The 21886-nt window shown below is 41.6% G+C and overlaps 1 protein-coding gene across 1 annotated transcript; it reads right to left on the bottom strand.

Annotated features, from left to right (window-relative positions):
• Window positions 1-8994: 8994 nt before the first annotated feature.
• LOC132457305 (solute carrier family 2, facilitated glucose transporter member 1) lies at window positions 8995-17712 on the bottom strand. Its single transcript, XM_060051543.1, has 12 exons — window positions 17535-17712; window positions 17073-17115; window positions 16628-16726; window positions 15756-15916; window positions 15329-15569; window positions 13837-13999; window positions 13349-13533; window positions 12949-13050; window positions 12486-12587; window positions 11960-12163; window positions 11012-11611; window positions 8995-10897 (listed from the first exon to the last, which is right to left on the bottom strand). Exons 2-11 carry the CDS (start codon window positions 17085-17087, stop codon window positions 11435-11437), a joined length of 1449 nt encoding a protein of 482 aa, XP_059907526.1. The 5' UTR covers window positions 17088-17115; window positions 17535-17712; the 3' UTR covers window positions 8995-10897; window positions 11012-11434.
• Window positions 17713-21886: the final 4174 nt, after the last annotated feature.

Here is a 21886-nt window from a genome sequence, read left to right as displayed (position 1 = left end):
TCTACGTTATATACTTTTTCGGCAGTAGTTTGGTCAGTAACATCTTGATTTGGATATAAATGTCATGTCAGGTTGTTTATATCAAACAGATAACCCAACCATGTGGGATTATCGCTTTGCTACACACTGAAGAATTTCCCATATTAAACAAAAGGTTGTTGTTTTGGCACTGAAGGGAAGATCCAGCTATTACCCTTATTATTAAGATCCAGAGTTATTGTACGGTGAACCCCTAATACGCTGCATTGTGGATACTAGCAGCACAGAAATACACAGCGCTGCTCTCCACGCTGATGTTCTGTATCGTTAACCTGGCAGTTTGGTCTCGATAAGCACTCCCACTCATTTCAACATCCATTCCCTTTTCGGGATATGCAATAGTCAAGTGTATGTATTATGTAACCTAGTAACTCCAGCTGTTTATCATTGCATTGCTGTTTGTACCAGAGGATTCAATTGTAGTTCTCAATGCTGTGGGAGCAGTTCAGCGTGACTGTTGCTCCTGACTTAATAGCCACAACCATCTCAGGCGGAGTTTGGTGAACCTGGTTGCTACGGGATGCACCCAGGGAGAGGAGAAGAACCAGAACAAATTATCGTAGAAACTGTTTTCGAACTGGATTTTTTACCTAGAGTCAGTAATATTAAGTGAGATTGCTAACCCCACAAAGATCGGTTTCAATTTTGGAAGAAATTTTAAAAACATAACATTGTAGAATGTTATGTTATCCAGTAGCCATAGTAAAGGTTAGTAGCCCTACCTGTGACAATTGTAAACGTAAATATTAGCTCAAGCAATGTGATTGTCAACAGTTTTGTCTCACTTTGATCCTTCAATGCTAGCTAGCGTGAGACTCTCATTTTATAACCAGCACTATCAAGGACATTTCCTATTTGCGATAACCCTTGAACTTGCATCGTTTTGATGGCAGTGGCTCCTATTTCAATCTCACAACCATATCGGAACCCCCACGTGGGAGGAGCCATTTTATGTAAATTGTTAGAAGAGAGGAGGTGATGCCATCAACTCTTCTAACCGTACAGTACTGATTGTGGTGACATTTGTTCTGACTCAAACACAAAACAACTAAAGAACACCCCCAAGTTCTTGGTATGTTTGCATTAGCTTTTCTTATTGTGCTTTCTGAGCTTTTTGAATGGTTTGCAGCTGAGGACCCATCATGGGTTGGGAGAGTTTTGATGAGCAGCAAGATTGTAGTGGAAAGAAATGCAGAACGTGATTGGACGATTAAAAAATCGACCTCGACCTCAAACGCAGGTGGCCGGGGGACCACTTAGTGGAGCTTTTCATTCCAAACAGCCACTGATAAGAACCACACAGAGTTGTGTTTTTGTGAAGAATAGCGGTGGGTGTATGTTGACGTGCTAATCTAGCAGCACAGTAATACAAGCCACTAGTCTCACGGTCTTTCAGACGAATCAGGAGAGAGCTGTTCATGACTGTCTCCCCACTGAGATCCCCCGACAACGTAAAGTCCTCTATAAACACATTTTCTACGTTGGAGGTTTTGTAATTCACGTGTCCGATTAGACTGAGGTCTCTCTGTCCAGCAGACTGCTGGTACCACAGCATCACTCTGTAGTCTGTTTCCCCGTGCATACAAAACAACTCTGCACTGTCTCCGGGTTTCCTGATGAGTTCTGAGGGCGTCTGATGGACTTCCAAACCCCGAGACAACCCTGGGGAAAGACAAGAATAGGATGGCACTGTGAAACACTTTTCACAAACAATCAAACATTAACCCATCATGGGAAATGCCATCCTTACTCTTATAGAGTATAATATATGATTCTAGTTTCTAGTTATTACCTGTGAGGTAAAATATACAAAGGAGTCTCATTATTTAAACTGATACTGGCCTTAGCGGTCCAACAGTAGACTATAAGGTAATGCATACCATTCAGTGACACTAATGAAGCCAATAGTAGTGCGAGGCGGAACAGGAAGTGATGTCACAAGACACTGATAGGCTGGTATTGCCATCTGTTGGTAGAGATACAGGAGGGAATTGGCACCTTGCTCTCCTGAGTCACAAACTGAGATCAAATATACCAATAACAAGATCAAAACTGTATGGGTGGGCAACATCTGGCAACCGCTACTATTTAATAAGCATTTAGCAATGACGCAGTGTATTAATTATGTGTACATGAATAATTGTAAATATAAGAGTAATTATATAAATTTAGATTATTGTAGTAGAAATGAAAATAGATTCAGTTACGAAAATCTCAATTCACCCACTGAACTCTGATTAGTTTCTTGGTTCGTTTGGCACGTGTATATGTATGATATGAATGTTGTACTTGTCATAAATATAGATTTTTCTATACATATTTGTATTAAATATTTGAAATTATTCCAATCATTATTCTCTGCAGTCCAAACCATATAACTATGTGACTAAAGCTCTCAAATAACAAATCAAGTTCAAACTTCACACAAAAATAATATCTTACCTTTGGTGATTTTGTCATCAAAGTTGGGTTTCATTGCATAAAACCGCCATAAGCAGATAATCCATTGTTAGAGCCCTATGAAATCTGTTTTATTTTTTTCCAAATTCCGTTTTATCTTTTTCCAAATTCCGTTTTTTCCGTTTTAATTTTCATGAATTCCGTTTTTACACTATAAGCTATTTAAATCATCAGAACGTGTGTCAAATAAGTGCAAACGAATACAATTCTTACAATTTAATCAGATAGAAGACTACATTTCTTAAAACATCACTACATTGCACTGTTTTTAGTGCTTCAAATAAATACAACATGAAATAAATAATAAAGTGCTTATAAACTCTTTTTTTATGAACTCAAATTGTGGTTTGAAGGGGCATGCCCTGGCTATGGCGTTCATTGTTTTTTATATGGATGTTGGACTTAAAGTGGTCATCACACATATCTTTGCGTTTCCAATCGATAGTATGTTGACATACTCTACAAAACAGCTGATCACCTGAGTGATAGAAGTGTTTTGGATATTGTTCGGCTCTGAATTTGGGGGTTAGAACCGAATTACCAAGCTTTTTTGAAGATTTGGGCATTTCGGCAGTCAGCCGCGGGCGCTTCAACTTCTTCTTCGGCTTCTTGTTAGGAGCTGGAGCGGGACCTATTGTTTGCATTCCCGCCACCTAGGCTGGAGTGGTGGACCGGGGATTTTTTTTTTTAACATTGTTGTGGGAGTGACTGCAAAACAATCAGTGACGTTAATGTCCCCTGTGTTGTTTCCCTTTTCCCTCGAAACTGAATTTCACCAAAATAATGGCGAATTCCGCTGCATATTGTAAATGTGACGTGTGATGTGCCTTGTCCCTGTTACATGTTATATGTGCTGCAGAACAGGAACATGCTGGAAATCAGTTATTTTACTGAGATAGGCCCGTTTTAAATTGTAACTTTGTTACTTTTAATACTTTACTGTTTACTAATCAAAAAAAATATATATCAGTAGATTCCGTTTTTATTGTCCGATTCCGTGATTCTGTCCGCGTTTTCGTTATCGTGGAAATCATAAGGCCCTACATTGTCTGCGACCTATTTTGCAACTAAACATGGCCTTTACAATCAAGGGCTAAGAGGGTATCTGAGGATATAGGTATATTTCCTTCTATCAGAACTGGATTAATTCACTGACATCTGGTGGCCATATGGTGTAATTGTGATTGTTTGGCTTGGTGTCATTCAATTATATTTGCCCTGACCTTTCAATTGAGGGGTTAAGTGTCCAAATTGTACAATGGGTCCTCAAGATATCGACTTGTTTGTATCTCCTTTAGGTTCTATTCATCTACTTTTTTTAAATTTGTTTGCATTGGATTTATTGAGACTGCGCCCGAACCTATCTCCGCCAAAATCTGTGCTCTACTTCACTTCATTTGCGTCAATTATCAACCCAGGTACTCATCAGATGTCACGCTATGGCCCTATAGCACTAAAGGTCTACTAACTAATAATACACATGGTGAATCGGAAATATGAAATCTTTTTCAGGTGGAAATTAAATATTCCACTTATGCTATGTTCATTCACTCTCACCAAGTAGTATCCACGTTGAATATTTCACCTGAAGAACAATCTTTATTTTGGTTCCAAGATGACATCTTACAGCCCTTGCAGTTGTGGAGGTATGCTCTATTTGCTTTGGGTGTTTTTTTCAGAAAGAAACTCAGAAATAGCTCAAACTCAAAAAATGATATGCCCTCAATGTTGAGTTAAGTTTTCTCCTGTGGTATGAAAAATGGCATAGAATATCCTTATCTTTTTAGGAATGTAGAAAATCCAGTATTGTTACTAGAGCCCAATCGTTAAATGATTTCTAAGGCAGGTACGATACTTAAACAGATTTCCCTAACATTGGTTATTCGTAGTTATTTATGAGTCCTCATTAAAATAATAAAGTAATGCAGTTTAAAAATAAACTTTAATTTATTGTTTTATTGTCACACCAAATAAAATAAAAATCAAGAGTTAATAATATTAATAGACATGGTTAGCTTCATAAATATAACTTTGACAAGACTGGAAAAAAAATATTCTGTTAAATTCTATAGCTTCTGATAAATAAAAACAGCAAAATATTAACTATATACAGTATATGAGGTCGTGTACTGAAACAGTCGGTCCTCAATAACTCCAGTCCAGCTGAGGCAGGTTGTAGTACAAGAAGCAAAGTTCTATTTCTTTCTTACTGACCGCCAGAGGCAGTGCTTAACACTGGATGTTATCCATCGCGCATGCGCAGGTCGAGTAGTTAATATCAACAAAGTCACACGTGACCGGGGATGACGTCGGGGCGCCCGCCTATAAAAGCCCACGTCCAGTATTGGGAAGGATGCTTTTAATTATCAGGTTGGGGAATAAAGTTTAATAAAGTATAACCCTTTGGTTTGACACCTCGAATCTAAATGTTCACGTTACGTTTTATAATGCACTGTGGACTGTAAGTGTAACTACAGATATGCTAGTTATAAATTAATTAATTAATTAACTTACAGTAATTCATTACTTTATTCAGGCCGAATAAGTTTGTTGTGGTCCAAGGTCATTAATGTTAGCGGTCTTCCACTGATAGCCATGGCATTAGCTAGCTTTGTGGTTAGTTAAAGTCTATAAGCCATAATTTAGCAATGGATAACGTCACATGCTGCTGCAAATGCTTGTAAAACAGTTTTTCCAAATAACGGGCCGAGGAGAGATGATACGTCTCATTGCTGTCACGCTATTAAAGAAATACATCTTCAGTTACATTGTCAAGAGTTAGACAGTCATTCAACTATAATGTAACAACTAACAACTAATCTAGCAACTAATCCGTTTCACTCTCAGCTAACACGTAACAGCAGCAAAACTGGACATGGTATTCATGAATTTTGTCATGCTTATTGGCTTTAGAGAACTGATGGGGATGTTCTTTGAATTGTTATTCAAGCAATATGTCTCGTGCCCAGGCCTGCCTTAAGCTGCCATTGGGCCCTGGAGCTGAGGTTTCGTAGGCCCCCTGAGAGGGGATCTTACAATGAAGATGTGTAAGTTATTTCCGACATTTTGCCGTTGTTGACGGGGGGTGGGACGAGTGTGGCTGTGGTGTAAAGGGGCCACTGGCCCTCTTTTTTCTTGGCTGATGATAGGCCTCTGATCTTTGTAAGCCCCAAACAAAAAATCACATTCTCTTGGGCCTTCGCCGATCTGGGGGCCTATCATGGGCCAGTATAAAATATATAAAAAAAATATATATATATATATTTTTTTTTACTGCAGTTCATGATAGGCCCCCCGATCGGCGTAGGCCCTGGGGCTTCAGCCCAGGCAAGCCCGTGCATTAAGGCGGCCTTGCTCGTGCCAGTTGACAACTTACCATGAACACACTTCAACGATGATCTCCGTCATTCACTCTGCCTGACTCTGGCTGGCTCAGCAGGTTGTAGGGTTTGTCGATTTAAAGCGCCCTCTGGTGGACAAACTATACAACACGTGCGGATGTTTCGTCCGTTTAATATTCATTAATCTGCCATTATAAATGCCTATACCGATAGTTTGTTCGGCCTATAATATCGGCCCGCCGATAAATTGGTCGGGCTCTAATTGTTACAACACTATCACAAACACACACACAAAATATGCAAAATGTTAGGGTTAGCAGTAGCCTACTTTGGTCACAAAAATTGTGAATAATGTGTCATGTCATGTTGTTTATATTACACAGATAACCTAACCATGTTTAGTCGCTGCTCTAGAATGGAGAGTCTCCTGTAGTGAATCAAAGGCTGTGTTTTTTGGCACAGAATGTAGGGAAAGATCCAGCTGATGCTGAGATGAGGTTGCTGCAGATGTAGGGAGGTTATCAGATGTATTATCAGACAAGGAGTTAGGGTTAGGGTTAGGGTTATTGTACGGTGAATCCGTAATTTACAGCATTGTGGAATCTAGCAGCACAGAAATAAACAGCGCTGCTCTTCACGCTGATGTTCTGTATCGTTAAACTGGCAGTTTTGTTTTGGTCAGCACTCCCACTCATTTCAACATTCATTCCCATTTCAAGATTTGCAGTAGTCGAGTATATGTTGCCTAGTAACTTCAGCTGTTTATCGTTGCGTTGCTGTTTGTACCAGAGGATTCGATCGTAGTCCTCAATGCTGTGGGAGCAGTTCAGTGTAACTGTTGCTCCTGACATAGCCACAACCATCTCAGGCGGAGTTTGGTGAACCTGGTCGCTAAGAGATGCACCTAAGGAGAAAATAAAAACAAAAGAGGCAAAATTTAAACATGGAGACTGGAACCAGCCAGTAGTATTGAGATGTGGAAGGTCGGCTTTAGTCGTGGTAAACTATTCACAAATGTAACATCGTAGAATGTCAAACAATGAAGCTAAATAAGATTACATTTAAGGAAAGTACCTGAGACGACCGTAAATGTAATTATTAGAGCGAGGAATGTGATTGTCAACATATTTATCTTTGTCATCAGTCGATGCTAGCTAGCTCGGAAGTCATCCTAAAAACACACCTCTATTGAGTACATTTTTTACGTGCAATAACCTATCAATATTCTTTTGTAGTGTCTGTTATTTCAATCTCACAATCATATCGGAACCACAAATGTGGGAGGAGTCAATTTGTGTAACTGTTTAGAAGAGAGGAGGTAACACAGAACTGATGGTGGTCACATTTTTTGTTAGACATTACTTATCTGTCAGGGTATTACCTTGGGATTGTTATGGTTAGTTTGCTTTTTAACTTGGGTGTGTATCTGTTTGTGTATATATTTTATATTATTAACGGTACCTTTAGGTGTAAATCTTTTGGTGCATATATTTTGTATGAGTTTGGATTTTATCTTACCTGTTATTTTAGATACCACGAATTATTTGGTTTTGGCTGAACCTGTGACTCATCAGATTAGTTTGTTGTTAAATTGATCAGACTCATCGGATGCCTCGGTTTTCCAGGGTCCATCAGCTTTAATGTTTCATTGTAATAAGCTTTCACTATTTTGGATTCCACCAATTTGTGAGTTTTGCCTTATCTTACTATTGTTAAATTCACCAGACTCAAGGGTTTTACCCTTAAAATTCTTCTGCCTCAGATTAATCTTTTCGGTTTTACAAAGGGCCACATTTTCATCAAATTGTTCATCTGTTTCAATTTCTTCCCCTTCATTAATATTAATGAAACCATGGAAAGAAATACAATTAATAGTTGAATACATAAAAATAAAATACATTTTGCATAATAATTATATAATAACAAATAATCAAATACTGTATATCTGTATATTTTGGTTCGCTTTGATTGTCCCGAGTTCTTTTCACTGGTTCTACACATTGTTAAAATAATCTACTCGTCAGATTCATTCCTCTGTACATTTATTAGATTCATCAGTTTGATCTTATTAGATTTACCGGTTCCATGGGTCCACTTTATTTATTTTTTATTACTCTAACTCAATGGAAAACATTTTTACAAAAACACAGGAAGCACAACCAGGCAATGTTAATCAATCATAACATTTGTAAAATGATAATTAATTACATGATAACATGATTTAAATGAATACATAAACAACAACCACTGCATTTTACATAATAAATAAGCTTTTGGAATTTAGGGTTATGGTTTATAGTTAGTTTATAGAAACAGATAATAATCATGTGGATGTTAAGATTCTAATCTGTTACCATAATCAGTTACATTAATTAGTAAATTCATCTTTGTATTTTCCATCAAACCCATTCTTACAAAACATTGTCAGGTGATTTATTCATATAAACAAATAGGAAATATCAAACTTCTTCTCAGGTTGACACAATTTAATCGGTAGCACTTTAGAATAAGGTACATTAATTAGCCAAGTATTAACATTAGTCAATTCAGTAATAAGTATTCGCTAAGAGTTTATTTACATTAACTGATGGTCTAGTAATTATTTACTAATGGTGTTTAGGTTAACTAAAGTATTAATGAATAAATCATTGAATCGGTTAAGGAGTGAAACCCTAACTCTTATTCTAACCCTAACCCCTATGCTAACGCTATGTAATAATGCTTATTACTGAATTAACCAATGTTAATTAATGGTTAAATAATGTACCCTTATTGTACAGTGTTACCCATAAATCATATAAATATGTATTGATAAGGAAGCATATAAAAAGCATGACAACACTGCCACCTAATTGAGAGTAATAAGGCTACAGGAGGTCGATTGGGTGAGTGGGTGGGTGAGAGGAGAGATATGTAGGCAATGAGGGAGAGTATCACACACGCACTCTAATTACGCTAGCCTATTCATGGGAAGGAATGTCCCTATTACTTTCCCTGAAGCTGTCTCATAACAGCCCTGTCATATGACTTGAGGGACATTATCTAGAACACATAATGGCCTTGCACCCTAGAGCAGTAGAGTACAAGTCCTACTGAGAAACAGGTTCTTTCTAGGGCTGTTACTTCTTATTCGATATTTGAGTATGCATTCGAATTTGACGTGAAATCTTTTTCAAAGTGGCATGTTATGTAGCCCATTTTTTACAGTCTATGATTAGACCAGTGGTTCTCAATTATTTCTGTCATTCCCCCCCTAGGAGCTAGAATTTTTTTTGAAATATTATTGAGAACCTGCTAATATTTATTTATCTATCTGTAGAAAACCACTGTATGAGTTGCTGGCACCAGCATTCTTCATACAATCACCTTATTATCAAAATAGATTAATTAAATTAGCTGAGATAACATCGGCAACAACTTAAAATAATTTCCAAGTTTAGTTTATTAACTCGATTTGTAACATTTAAACAAGACTGCTAAGTCTGTGTGAATCTCAAGACAGAAAGAAACAAGAGCAAATGATTCACTGGGGTTTGCAATTAATTCAAAATATTTTTAAACAGTAAACATTGGTCACTTGTCAGCTTCATCAGCTTATTCCCTTTCAAAAATATGTATATATATATATGTTCATCTTTCAAGCATGAATAAAGACACAAAGTCCCTCTGTCATGACTTTGTAAAATGAAAATTCTAGTAAAACTTCTGACCCTTGGTATTGGGTTTATTTAGAATTCAAATAAAATAAAATAAGTAACTTATTAAAATAATAAAATAAGACACAAAAATGGTTAAACGCGCCAACGATGCTAGATGAGCTCGGCCAAAACCTTTTTCCCCCGCTACTTTTCTTTTGCTCCAAAAACATGTCTGAGATCACCACCATCGCTGCGCTGTATTTTGCTGTGGGAGTTCGAGGAGAGTAGGAAACCCAAACGCTGTTGTGTTTGGATGCATGACATCCTCCGTAGGCACTCACAGCTGGGTGAGTTTCACCACCTCCTCCAGGAACTCCGCCTGGATGACGGCCGGTTTCAGCTGTATTTTCAGTTGACTGGGGCCCTATTCGATGACCGGCTAGCCCGGGTTGGTGCCAGGATCTCCCGTCAGGATTCTGACGCATCTACGCGCCAAAACCAATGGTTCCCTTTGCAAAAATGCAGATTTTCTATGACTCTGACTCGCGTAATGCGTTCAGTGTGGCCGTACCTTAAGTCCCCTCTGCCGCTCGTGCCCCCCCTGACTGGGAGGCGCGCTCCACCATTTGAGAAGCACTGGATTAGACCATTTGGTTTTTATTTAAATGTTTGCCATCTCATGGCAGTAACGGGTGCGCAAATACCTGTGTGGGTGTCAGGCACGTCTGTGTGCTCCGAACGCGTGTTCTCCACCGCCGGTAAATTGCGAATAAAAATAAAGCCGCACTTGATCCAGATGAAGTTGATAGACTGGTGTTCCTAGCAAACAACCTTAAGAAATTAATTTCTTGCAGATAGACTATCTACTACTAGCTATAGACATCTGTCTCCTGTTTTAGTTGTCGCATCATTGTTTGCGCTGTGCATGCATACTGGCACTTGACATTGATTAAGTTGATAAAGTCCTGAATCTTGAATCTCCGTTACGTGTTTTCTTTTTACGTGATATCCGAATATATTCGAATACATGCTTGATATTCGATATCCGTTGGAGCTTGATTCCTCAAAAGTGACAGGCCTAGTTCTTTCACATTAACTATTTAATGTTTTTATTCTTTCATTAAAATTATTTATTTTATTTTGAAATAACCCCGTAATGGTAAAACTTGAGAAAACCCCAGGATGTTAACCTATGAATAACCTATTAAAAATGCATGGTAAAGAGTGAATACACTGAAATCTTTTCGGTTTTAGTTGAGGTGTAGCAAACTTATGACGTTATTCTAAGGTATTCAAGTTGAACTCTTAACCCTTAGGTACTTTGTGTGGATATTTAAGGCAGTTGAGGTAATAAAATCAAGGATGTTCCCTGAACGGCAAAAACTCAGGTTCATCTAGTGGCCATCTTGGTTCTAAACGCTAGCTGAAGTTTAGAATCAAGATGGCTGCTACAGGTGAATATGGATCATAGGGTCACAATAAGTCCTCATCTGCTAAAAGGAACGTCTGTGTTTCTGGGTTGATATCTCAGACTAATTCCTATAAGGCGTTGTAGTTTATGAAGATTTTTTTGAAACGGATTGCAGTGAGTTACAGCTGAACCATTTAAAAACTGGGTATCCCATGAGGTTTGTGTACACCGTTAGAAAACCAGTCAAGTTTTGAAGGTACTTAATTGTTACTAAATCTAGTCTTATCCTGGCATAAAATCAATCCGCATGCAATGAGGATAAAAAAGAGCAAAAAAAACATCCCTGAGGAAGAGCAGCATTTTAAAGTAGAGGTGCATATAAAATTATGGATTCCCGTCTCCATTTGAAACGCTTATTAGACTAACTCCTTCAGTGTCCAATATTACATCTCTCAACACGTAACAACATTTAACTAGACCACACGTAACTAAGTTAGCAGAGATAAGGTCTGAGACCAAAGAATACATTACAGTTCCCTGGGTCATTAAAAAGTGTTGAAGTGACTCTTGTTCTGCATGAGAATTCCCTCTGCCCCGCGGAACTCCTCAGCAATGTCGTCAAAGCTGCGGCCCCTGGTCTCCGGCATCCGGAACCAGGTGACGCAGAGGGAAACTAGAGCTATGGCCATGAAGAGCAGGTAGACGTAGCCGCCCAACACATCCTGAGGAGGAGAGCAGAGTGAGGGGGTGAGCTGCCTGTAGTGGCAAGTGTAGCGATGAGTGCAGCAGCTAGCACAGTGGCTGGCATAGCTGAGGGTGCAGTATCTAGCGAAGAGGCTAGCACACCAGCGTGTAGCATAGCATCTGGCAAAGCTTCAACAGTGTGCAGAGGTTTATATGTCACTAGGTCAAGTTAAGGATCGTAGTTACAGACAGATAAATAAAGGAAATACATTAAGAATAAAATACAGGGTATACCACCAGCAAAGGGGAGTTATAATTGTGCATGACAAAAGGAAAGATAAATGAAAAAAGAGTGCAAGGAAGATGAATGGAAAGGCATTACTCACCAGTAACGGGGGGTAGATGAGGGCGAGAAGGAACTTCCCTCCCCAGTTTAACATGCTGGTAAAAGCCATGGCGATAGGCCGGGCCTGCTGGTCAAACAGCTCGGCGGCGATGAACCATGAGATGGGTCCGGGACCTAGCTCGTAAGCAGCGACCAGACAGAACACCGCAACTACCTGCAGGAACTGAAGTTGCGGCACCAGGGTCTGCAAGAGGAGGAGAAGAAAACTGTACTCCAAACGCCCTAGAGAGGTTTGCTTCACAAAAGCAGGGATGAAACGTTCAATAAGTTCCTGGTTGGCTGGTTAGCTAAAGCTGCGAGCTCACTAATTAAGGAGGGCTCCACGACTTTTAGGGACCACAGGTTCCATGTTTTCCTGCTCTCCTCATACCCACCTTCATCCCGCCCACTTTCATCGCTCTCTGCGCTGACAAAATATATGACATGATGATAATATATGTAATGAACTATAATTATAAATATCTAAATGATACCTTGAACAAATGAGGTAAAGGGGAGTCTCTTACCTGTAGGCCGTCCACGATGGACAGGAGCAGGTTGCACACTAAGATGATTAGGAACCCCGTTAGCAGCAGCTTCCTCCGCCCAGCCTTCTCCATCAGGAAGAACTGATCAGAGACAACCACACCTTACATCAGGGGTTCCCAAACCATTCCGTGTTCCACTGCTCGGTCCCTAACCACTGCCTTACTGCCTTGCCTTTAGGGTGAGTTCCAGATAGCCAAGTCAAGTGTGGTGAAATGTTGCAATAATGTATGTGTGCCTGTGAAGCCTTTTGAGCGGCGAACTGTCTCAAAACCCAAACCCAGAGGGAGGAAACTTTATGGGAAAATACAGAAGAGGGTACCCTTCATCCAGGGATGATAAGGAGTGATATAGGTGCTAAATGGACAGACATTTAAAAGCCTGCTAGGCCCTGGAACTAGTTACTTAGTAGTTATTAACTCCTGAAAAACACTAGGTACTCACTGCCACCACAGAGAAGGTCAGGTTCGCAGCGCCCACACCCAGCGTCAGGTATTTGGCTTCACTGAAGGCATCCTCAAACATCTTGGTGGAGTAATTGATCATCTACAAATAGAACAAAATATTTTTTTTCTACTTAGGGATGAGGCAGAGGTGCCGAAGGATGGAGGGCATAGTGGAGGGATTGAGGAGTGGTAGAGGGAAGTGTGGAGGAGAGATGGAGGTAAGGGTGGAAGAACAGGGTAGTGGTTACCTAGCGAGGCAGCTGGATCCACCAGATCTTGATCACGCGTGAATCCAACTTGCCAGGGTTCTGGTTATGCGCATGTGTCCGAACCAGTAGTAGTTCGAACCAATCAGCGTCCTAACGAAGGACTACGTGATCGACGGATGGAGGACTTACGGCGTTGAAGCCCGACAGCTGGCTGCCCAGGGCAATCATCACCACCAATAGGATAGGCTGCTGGTAGGAGGCCTTGGTGAAGAACTGCTGGATGCTTATGCTGGCCTTGGTGTTGGTTTCCCTCTCCTTCATCTCCTCCAGCTCCTTCCGCACCATGTCTGGATTGCCCCTCAGTCTCAACAGGGCTAGGGGGCATTAGAAATATTAATACATTTAAGGGCGCTACAATGCTTCTTACAGTGAAAATATGAAAGCGAGTCCAGAGGAAATCACACCCTTCGATTACTAATGACACACAGGCTAGAGCAGAGAAGAACAACTGCTCTAAAGTTTGGCCTGGACATGACCACAGAGCCAGCCTAGTAGCAAGAAAGTCTGAGATTTTTCCCAGCTTGGACCTTTCTATGTGGAATTTGTGCGTCGAGGGGGGTCAGTAACGGATATATTAGTGCCCCACCCACAGACCCCACCCAGCGTGGTCCACACACCGGACTCAGCCTTGGCCTCCTGGCCTCTCGTGAGCAGCAGGTAGCGGGGGCTCTCAGGACAGAAGGGCAGCAGCAGGTACTGCAGCAGGGCTGGGATCAGGGACAGGCACAGCATCAGGTCCCATCGGTCCCAGGTGCCCAGGGCCGTCTCTAGACCCACCACCTGGAGCAGAACCAGGCAACACAACAAACACGCAGTGACCGCCGCATAAGCACACTAGCATTCACATTTACATCAGCATCACGACTTATAATATTTTGTGGCCTTTTGGCTGTTTATGGTTAAAACTATTTTACATTGGTGTGTTTCACTTTAAATCACTTCAATATATACCGATTTTTTCTCATTCAATTTTATCTTGTATATTTTTATAAATGTAACTGAAGTCTCATTTTCTAAATCGTCATGTTCTATGTGTTGCAATCTGATTTCCGAAAGCATTACAGATTTTCCTCTACCGATATACCATCACCACTTCAACTCCCACAACTACTATACCACTGTAACTTCTACAACTACCATACCATTCACATTATTACTACCACTACCACCTGATGTAGGTGAGGTGCCGCCTCTGGCAGGCGGACCAAGGCTCAGTGACTGTGGCCATGGAAAACACAAGTGGCTTTTGGTCGGCAAACGCTGTGAACGGGCAGGCCTCCAGCAGGAAACGGAAATGGTGACATCAAGGTAGAGTCCGAGGAGCTTGCTGTGAAAAGCACTATAATTACTATAATAGTGACTATTATTATACTCGTCTGGGCGGAGCTGCCTGCTGAAGGATCAGAACAATTGCCAGACAACAGTGTCATGCTTTGTTCTTGTGGGTGATGGGATTATGGAGTCGTTAAGAAGGCGGAATTCTCTACACAGCCAATAGCCACCTTCCGACGTTTGGAATCAGCCAAACCTCTCCAGGAGGTAAGTTTTCAATGTTCCATATTTGTCATCCTCGCGGGGGATCCTCCAAAAAACGTATGATCCAAACCGCGGTGGATCTGCCCAGCGCAGTGATGATGTAATATAATGTTGTAATCCATTTGGATTGTACGCTGATACGTGCAAGTTGTAAGTTGCAAATATCCCAGCTTTCTTGCGGCATTTCACTGAAGCACGCCCCGTTTTGGTCGTACTATCATGTTGCTTTGAAAGTAGAGCGAGTTCAGTGAGGCCGAACTTACTACTCACAAAAAAAATGGCTGCGCCCGTAAGGAGATTTATTTTCTTTGTATTTGTATCACGTTGGTCATTTTAATGTAGATTTTAAATGCTTTTACACAATTGATAACATTGATACTTTATGCCGGTCACCAATTTATGCATTGCACGGTCTTGCTGTGTGTGCAATACAATGTAAAGTTGTGTTGTTTGTTTTCGAGCTGGTTTGCTAAAGAGGCTAATGTAGCTAACAATAACAATGACTAGCCAACGACCAAAAGGGCACTTGCCTCCACAAATGCCAGAAGAAAGCTGCAAAGTTAATGTCCTCACCATCCCAATGAGGATTCCTAAGGTGTAGGCCACCTGGTTGAGGGTGGCAAAGGCTCCTCTCAGGTTGGTGGGGGATACCTCCTGGACATACAGGGGGTTCATGCTCATGACCAGCCCACAGAACACTCCGAACACCAGCCGGCCCACGATGAGCACCTCGAAGGACTTTGCCAACTTGGACAAGGACATCAACAACGCCCCCACTACAGACAGCCCGTTCGCTATGAGGATGGAGTTACGCCTGTTTGAGGGAAGGGAGAGAGGGGATTGGAGGAGAATAATAGTATAGTATGGTGAAGTAGAGTAGAGGATAGGATAGCCCGTTAGGAAGGATTTGATTAAATTAGAATATATTTGACCCTAGGGCAGGCTTGCGAGTAGGTGACAGTCAACAGGTGTATCCCTGGAGGTGTGCGAGCGCCGTTACCTGCCGAAAGAGTCTACCATGTATTTGAAACACAGTGCCCCAAGCAGAGCACCGAAGTCCTTGATGCTGACAGACACCGACCACAGTAATGTCAGTTTCTGGTCAGGCATCGACACGTTGTACCTGGCCCTCCATGTGCTGTTGAAGAACTCCTGGATGACCTGCATATCACATGGGACGGATCATATGATTCCTCTTCTGATCAATAGCACTGCTGTGCAAATCAACCATAATTCAGTTTTGCTTTTTATTTTTGACGTGGTACAGGGTGGCGGCAATAGCGACCACATCACAAATAATTGATATTCACTGCAATGTTATTGGTCAAAAGAGGAATCATGTAATCCCTCTTTGGACAAATCACAGTGGTGCGGATCAGCAGCCATAGGGACCATAAATAATATTATTGATTAAGTCCTTATTTATGGACTTCATCAGTCTTGAAAAGGTATAATCGAGTTGTGTAGAAAGCAACTGCACTTTTGTGTTGGAAAATACAGTACTCTGATACTGTGTGAGAGTAGCAGTAGACTGTAAAGGTTATTCAGTGGGTGATGAAGATGTTAAGATCACATCCATGTTTGGTTACAGGCATTGGCAGAGTCTCAGAAGGGCCCCTAACACACACAGACACAGAATAACGCACCGGAGCACACGCAAACACACAGAGACGGAGGACTATATATCCACACACACGGACACGGAAGACTATATATCCACGCACGAATACGCATACACAAACACAGTCACATTCACACATACACTTGCTCCCATGCTCACGCACAGAGAAAGATACACACAAACTCAAACAAATTCACAAACGTGGACAAAATGTAGACACTCCCCCCAATGAGCCTCCCTAAGGTCCTCACCATGGCAGGGGCGTTGACGTTGCCGGTGTGGTAGCCAATCTGCAGTGAGCCCAGTACAGCAGACAGAATTGACCCCAGGAGGGCAGCCGGCAGAATATTCTACACACACATGCACACGAACGCACATGATCACACCACAGGGATCAAAGGTCATCTTGGGATCAAGTACCCAGAGCAAACATTTAATTTGGTACAAATTTGTGTGCCCATTCAAGTGTAATTTCATTTTAATCATACACAATTATAGTAATCCAGCTAATGATGGAGGAATTTATTAATTTATGTTTATGCTCAATGATAACAAATGATGTACTGTAGCAGTATGCTAACCATGAATGGTAGCATACTATGGAAAATAGGTTTTACTATCTGCTGATATCTCACTTTCAGACTACCATAAGTTAACAGCATTAAGTAGTTTTCTTGTAAAAATGGAGAGACAAACCACCACTGATGCCATTGCTTGTGGATGAGATGGCGTGTCGCGTCTGCAAAATAAAGGTTTACTTAAAATCTTAAATTCATCTTATTTACAGCGAAAGTCAATTTAAAGCAATAAATGAGGCAAGACCGATTGCATATCTTGTTAAAAGAAATATCAAGAAGAAATTAGAATTATAACAATGAGTCAATATATTTATCTTGTGCTAGTTGTTCCACTATTTATGCACAAAAAAAACCATTTAATAAACATACACACCTCATATCTATATCCATAAATTAACAAAAATAATAACTAGCTATAAATGTATATGTACAGCAATATACATATATTGATACATGTGTAGATGAATGTGTGTGTGTGTAGGTATAGATCCTTAGGGGTTACATGTAGTCACACCACAGATATATGTAAAGCTATGTATGTCTATGTATAGATATATACTGTATCGATGTATTTCCTCACCCGTTGAGTCTTTTCCATGCAGAGAATAGGACGTCCAAATCTTAGCGCTGGAACCAAGTGCAGGAGGAAGGTAAGAGAGGAGACATGCACATTGGCACAAACTCAACAACCACAAGTATGCACGTGAGACAAAATTCACAAGCACACCACTGGTGCTGGACATAACGAACACACACGCACACAACTTGACAGAAATTATGTGTTCACACTCAGATGGTGAATTTGGGGCAGGCGTGATAAAATGGCTGTCGTGGACCAACACTGGACGAGATCTCCCCAAAACACACACCTGTGTGTCAGGTGTACACACCTGTAGAACTCTGATCTGAACCTGTTTAGAGCACAGTGGTCCTCAGGTAATCAAACGGGAGCTGCCGTATTGGTATGAACACCTATATATTTATTTGATTTATATTTAATGGTACACACAAAGCTTCAAATAATGACATGGGAGATGGCCTTAAGTAATGCATGGCCCCTTTCCCGCTCTGCCTGTCTCTCCCTTTCTGCCTTGCTCCATATCTCTCTCCCTCTCTCTGGCCATCCCTCCCCCTTTTTTTCTCGACCTCTCTCTGTGGCTCACCCTGTTTCTCCCATTCTCTCTCCCTCTCCTGTCTTCTCACTAATTACATCCTTCCTTCTCTTTCTCCCTCTGTTTCTCCCGCCGACCCTCTCCCAAGAAGGTGTCCCACCCTAGCTTCTGGTAAACTGACATGTGTTGCCACCTTATGTTACTTTTCTAGGATTCTTTTTTATTCGTTACCAAAGGAAATGCCCTACAGGAACTCAAAGTTGTTACTATTTCGTCAGTACAAGCTAAACTAATAATCTCTGCTCATAATTAATGTCGAACCCACGTCCCAAAATGTCCCAGGATGAACATTACATATGTTAACAGAGACATATTTAGCACAAACGATTGTCACTAGGGAACTCTTTTAGGTTTTAATAAACTCTTTATTGTTTTAAGGTGAATCTGATTAAAGATAACGATCATTTGGATGTCATTATCACTATATTTACACAGTTGCTAATGTATTTGTTCACCAAGACTACCAAAATACCAGGAATATATCCCATTCCCATCCTAGCATTTAGCTTACCTTGCATAGCATTCACGATTACATAAAATCAGGCTCCAACGTTTACTTTTAGAATCTAATAGCCAAGCAATTGTTTGAATATGTAACGCTGAATTTGTTTTACCTGTGAAATGGTCAAATGTATCCGTCATTGGCTGGTGGCAGGTGTTAATTCAGGAGCCTGCCAACAATGTCCCTTGCTGTGTATCCTTGGTCCATATTCTTTGTGACAATTGAATCTTGTAATACTGCAAAACTAGTAAGAAGGAAGGTTTATGATATTTCAGGAGAACGAAAGTGTTTCCATCTAGATAAATGCTGATGAGCTTGGCTCAAAGAGTCACAATGTAGTTTGACTGGTTTATTTTACAAAAATTTAGATGTTTGTTCTATTTGAGCAAATATGAAAATTCCGTGAGTAAATATAATTTGATAAAGAAAATCTGCAGGCGTTTGCAAGGGGAAAACACTGGACAAAATCAAACATCTTCAGGGACTTCCACCTGTCTGAGACCAAAGGACACAGGGTTTTATCAATGACGTTTGACTATTAGCTTGTGAGGTGGTATTTCTCTACTCGTCTGGTTTATATATACTCTCGGGTACAAAGCAGAAGGAGGGCAGGTTAGTTTAGTGTAAGGAATGTTAGACTAAAGGCTCTATCCCTGGGTCGATCCCTAATGTAGTCCCCTATCTAGGGAGTCAGTGGGTTTAGTCAGTGTGTCAGTGAGGTCATTCAGTGACTGAGTGAGTATTAAGGGAGTGAGAGTCAGTATTGAATAAGGTGAGATGAGTGAGAGTGTTGGCAGGATTGAAAGGTTTTTTTTCCTGATGAGGCAGACGTGCGGAAGGATGGAGGGCGTAGTGGAGAGTTGGAGGGCAAGAAAGAGGTGGATGGATGGAGGGAGAAGTTGGGGGAAGGGTGGAGGAGAGATGGAGGGAAGAGGGCAAGGGGTGGAGGAGCGGTTTACTAGTAAGGCAGCTGGATTTACCGGATCACACAAGAATCCATCTTGCCAGGCTGGTTATGCACTTGTGTCTGAGCCCTGGAGGTTCGAACCAATCAGCGACCGATGGTTCATCCAATCCCCTGCAAAGTATTTTTGGAAAGACCCTGCCCCTATCCACTAAATGTAAAACACCTTCAGTCCCAGACCAGGAGGACTTACGGCGTTGAAGCCCGACAGCTGGCTGCCCAGGGCAATCACCAGCACCAGGAGGATGTGCTGCCGGTAGGTGGCCTCGGTGAAGAACTGCTGGATGCTTATGCTGGCCTGGATGTCGGTTTCCCTCTCCTTCATCTCCTCCATCTCCTCATCTACTCCCGCACAATGTCCTGGTCACCCCTCAGTCTCAACAGGGCTGGGGGGGGCATTAGAAATATTAATACATTTAATGGTGCCTTTATAGTAAGAGTCTTACAGTAACAGATCTATGTGCCCCCATACTCAGTCAACCAACCCCACCCAGCGGACTCCATCTAGTGGACTCAACCCACCGGACTCAGCCACCGACCCCTCCTCCCAACGACCCAATCCACCGACCCCACCCAGCGTGGTCCACACACCGGACTCAGCCTTGGCCTCCTGGCCTCTCGTGAGCAGCAGGTAGCGGGGGACAGTGGCGATCAGGACAGTAGGGCATCAGCAGGTACTGCAGGAGGGCTGGGATCAGGGACAGGCACAGCATCAGGTCTCATTGATCCCTCGTGCCCAGGGCCGTCTCTAGACCCACCACCTGGAGCAGAACCAGGCAACACAACACACCGCCGCATTAGCACACTAGCATTTACATTTAGATCAGCATTATGACTATATTATTACTTGTACCCCTATAACCAACACAACTAATAAACCACTACTATAACTACCACCACTACTACTATGCCACTACCATTATTACTACTACTACGACTACCACTATAACTATCACCATTGACCAATACTACTGCTGTACCACTAGTACTACTACTACTATGCCACTATCAATAGTACTACTCTACAACTACTACAATGACTACTACTACTACCACCGTCGACCAATACTACTACAAGGCGCATGCAGCCGACCTCGTGCAAAGTCCTCACCATCCCCACGAGGATCCCTAGGGTGTTGGTGGTTGCAACGGCTCCCTTCAGGTTGGTGGGGGAGACCTCCTGGATGTACAGGGGGTTCATGCTCATGCCTAGCCCAATGAACGTTCCGAACACCAGCCGGCCCACTATGAGCACCTCGAAGGACTTTGCCACCTTGGACACGGACATTAACACCGCCCCCACGACAGAGAGCCCGTTCATTATGAAAATGGAGTTATGCCTTGGGGAGGGGAGGCGAGGGAAGGAGAGGAGTAGGGGAGGAGGAGAGTAATAGTATAGTATAAAATAAGTAGAGTAGAGTATGATTGATCAGAGTAGAGAACGAATAGTGTAGAGTATAGGTTGGGACAGTAGAAAGGATTTGATTCCATAAGAATACAGGGGGGGCAGGCAGGCAGGTAGGTGACAATCAACAGGTGTATCCATCAGGGACGCGGGAAGTCAGTCCGGGGGGGGGGGGGGGGGTGCTGAGAGAGAGACTATGTAATGACGTCATAATAAATGCTGCGCAACATCCATTGTTTACAGAGACGAGATGACGGGTGATGTCACATTCAGGGCTCCGCTCCTGATAAACACTCTACTGGTGTGTAAAAAGAGTTCTGCCAACTAGCCAATGTTATTCACAAACGTTATCAAGTAAACAAGGTGGAAATTAGAGTCAACTCGGCTGATACTGTGCTGAATTTCACACACTAACAACATGCCGACAAGCTGTTGCGGTCCGGGAATATACACAGCGTTATAACAAAGATTCAGAAGGTTATTTCTAAAGGTTTACAAAGGAAAGTGACAATAAAAGAAAGCCTTCATTGTTATCCAGAGTTACGAGTTGTCTGATATGAGGAATGTGACGGTTTCTCCGTCAAGTGAACCGTCCGTCTTTGCTCTTTTTTTGCCAACCAGTTTACGTGCGGGATTCCAGAATCAAAACGATAACATTAAACTTGTCTATTAATATGGCAGCAACCTTTTACACCAGTTTTAGAATGTTCACTACAATAGATGTTGAACACCAACATGCTTATGTAAAATCAGCATAGTACCATATTCAGCTATGGACAGTTGTGCGTCATAGCCTACGTCAGCCTACAAAGACAATGTTCTAAATAAAATGAAATGATAATTTGATAAATATCATAAAAGGGGCGGATGTCAATAATTTAATGAAAAA

The sequence above is a fragment of the Gadus macrocephalus genome, chromosome 5 (assembly GCF_031168955.1).
Source record: "Gadus macrocephalus chromosome 5, ASM3116895v1".
NCBI classification, from domain to species: domain Eukaryota; kingdom Metazoa; phylum Chordata; class Actinopteri; order Gadiformes; family Gadidae; genus Gadus; species Gadus macrocephalus.
The sequence above is the reverse complement of the archived record's forward strand: the minus strand, read 5'-3'. Positions and strand labels throughout refer to the sequence as shown.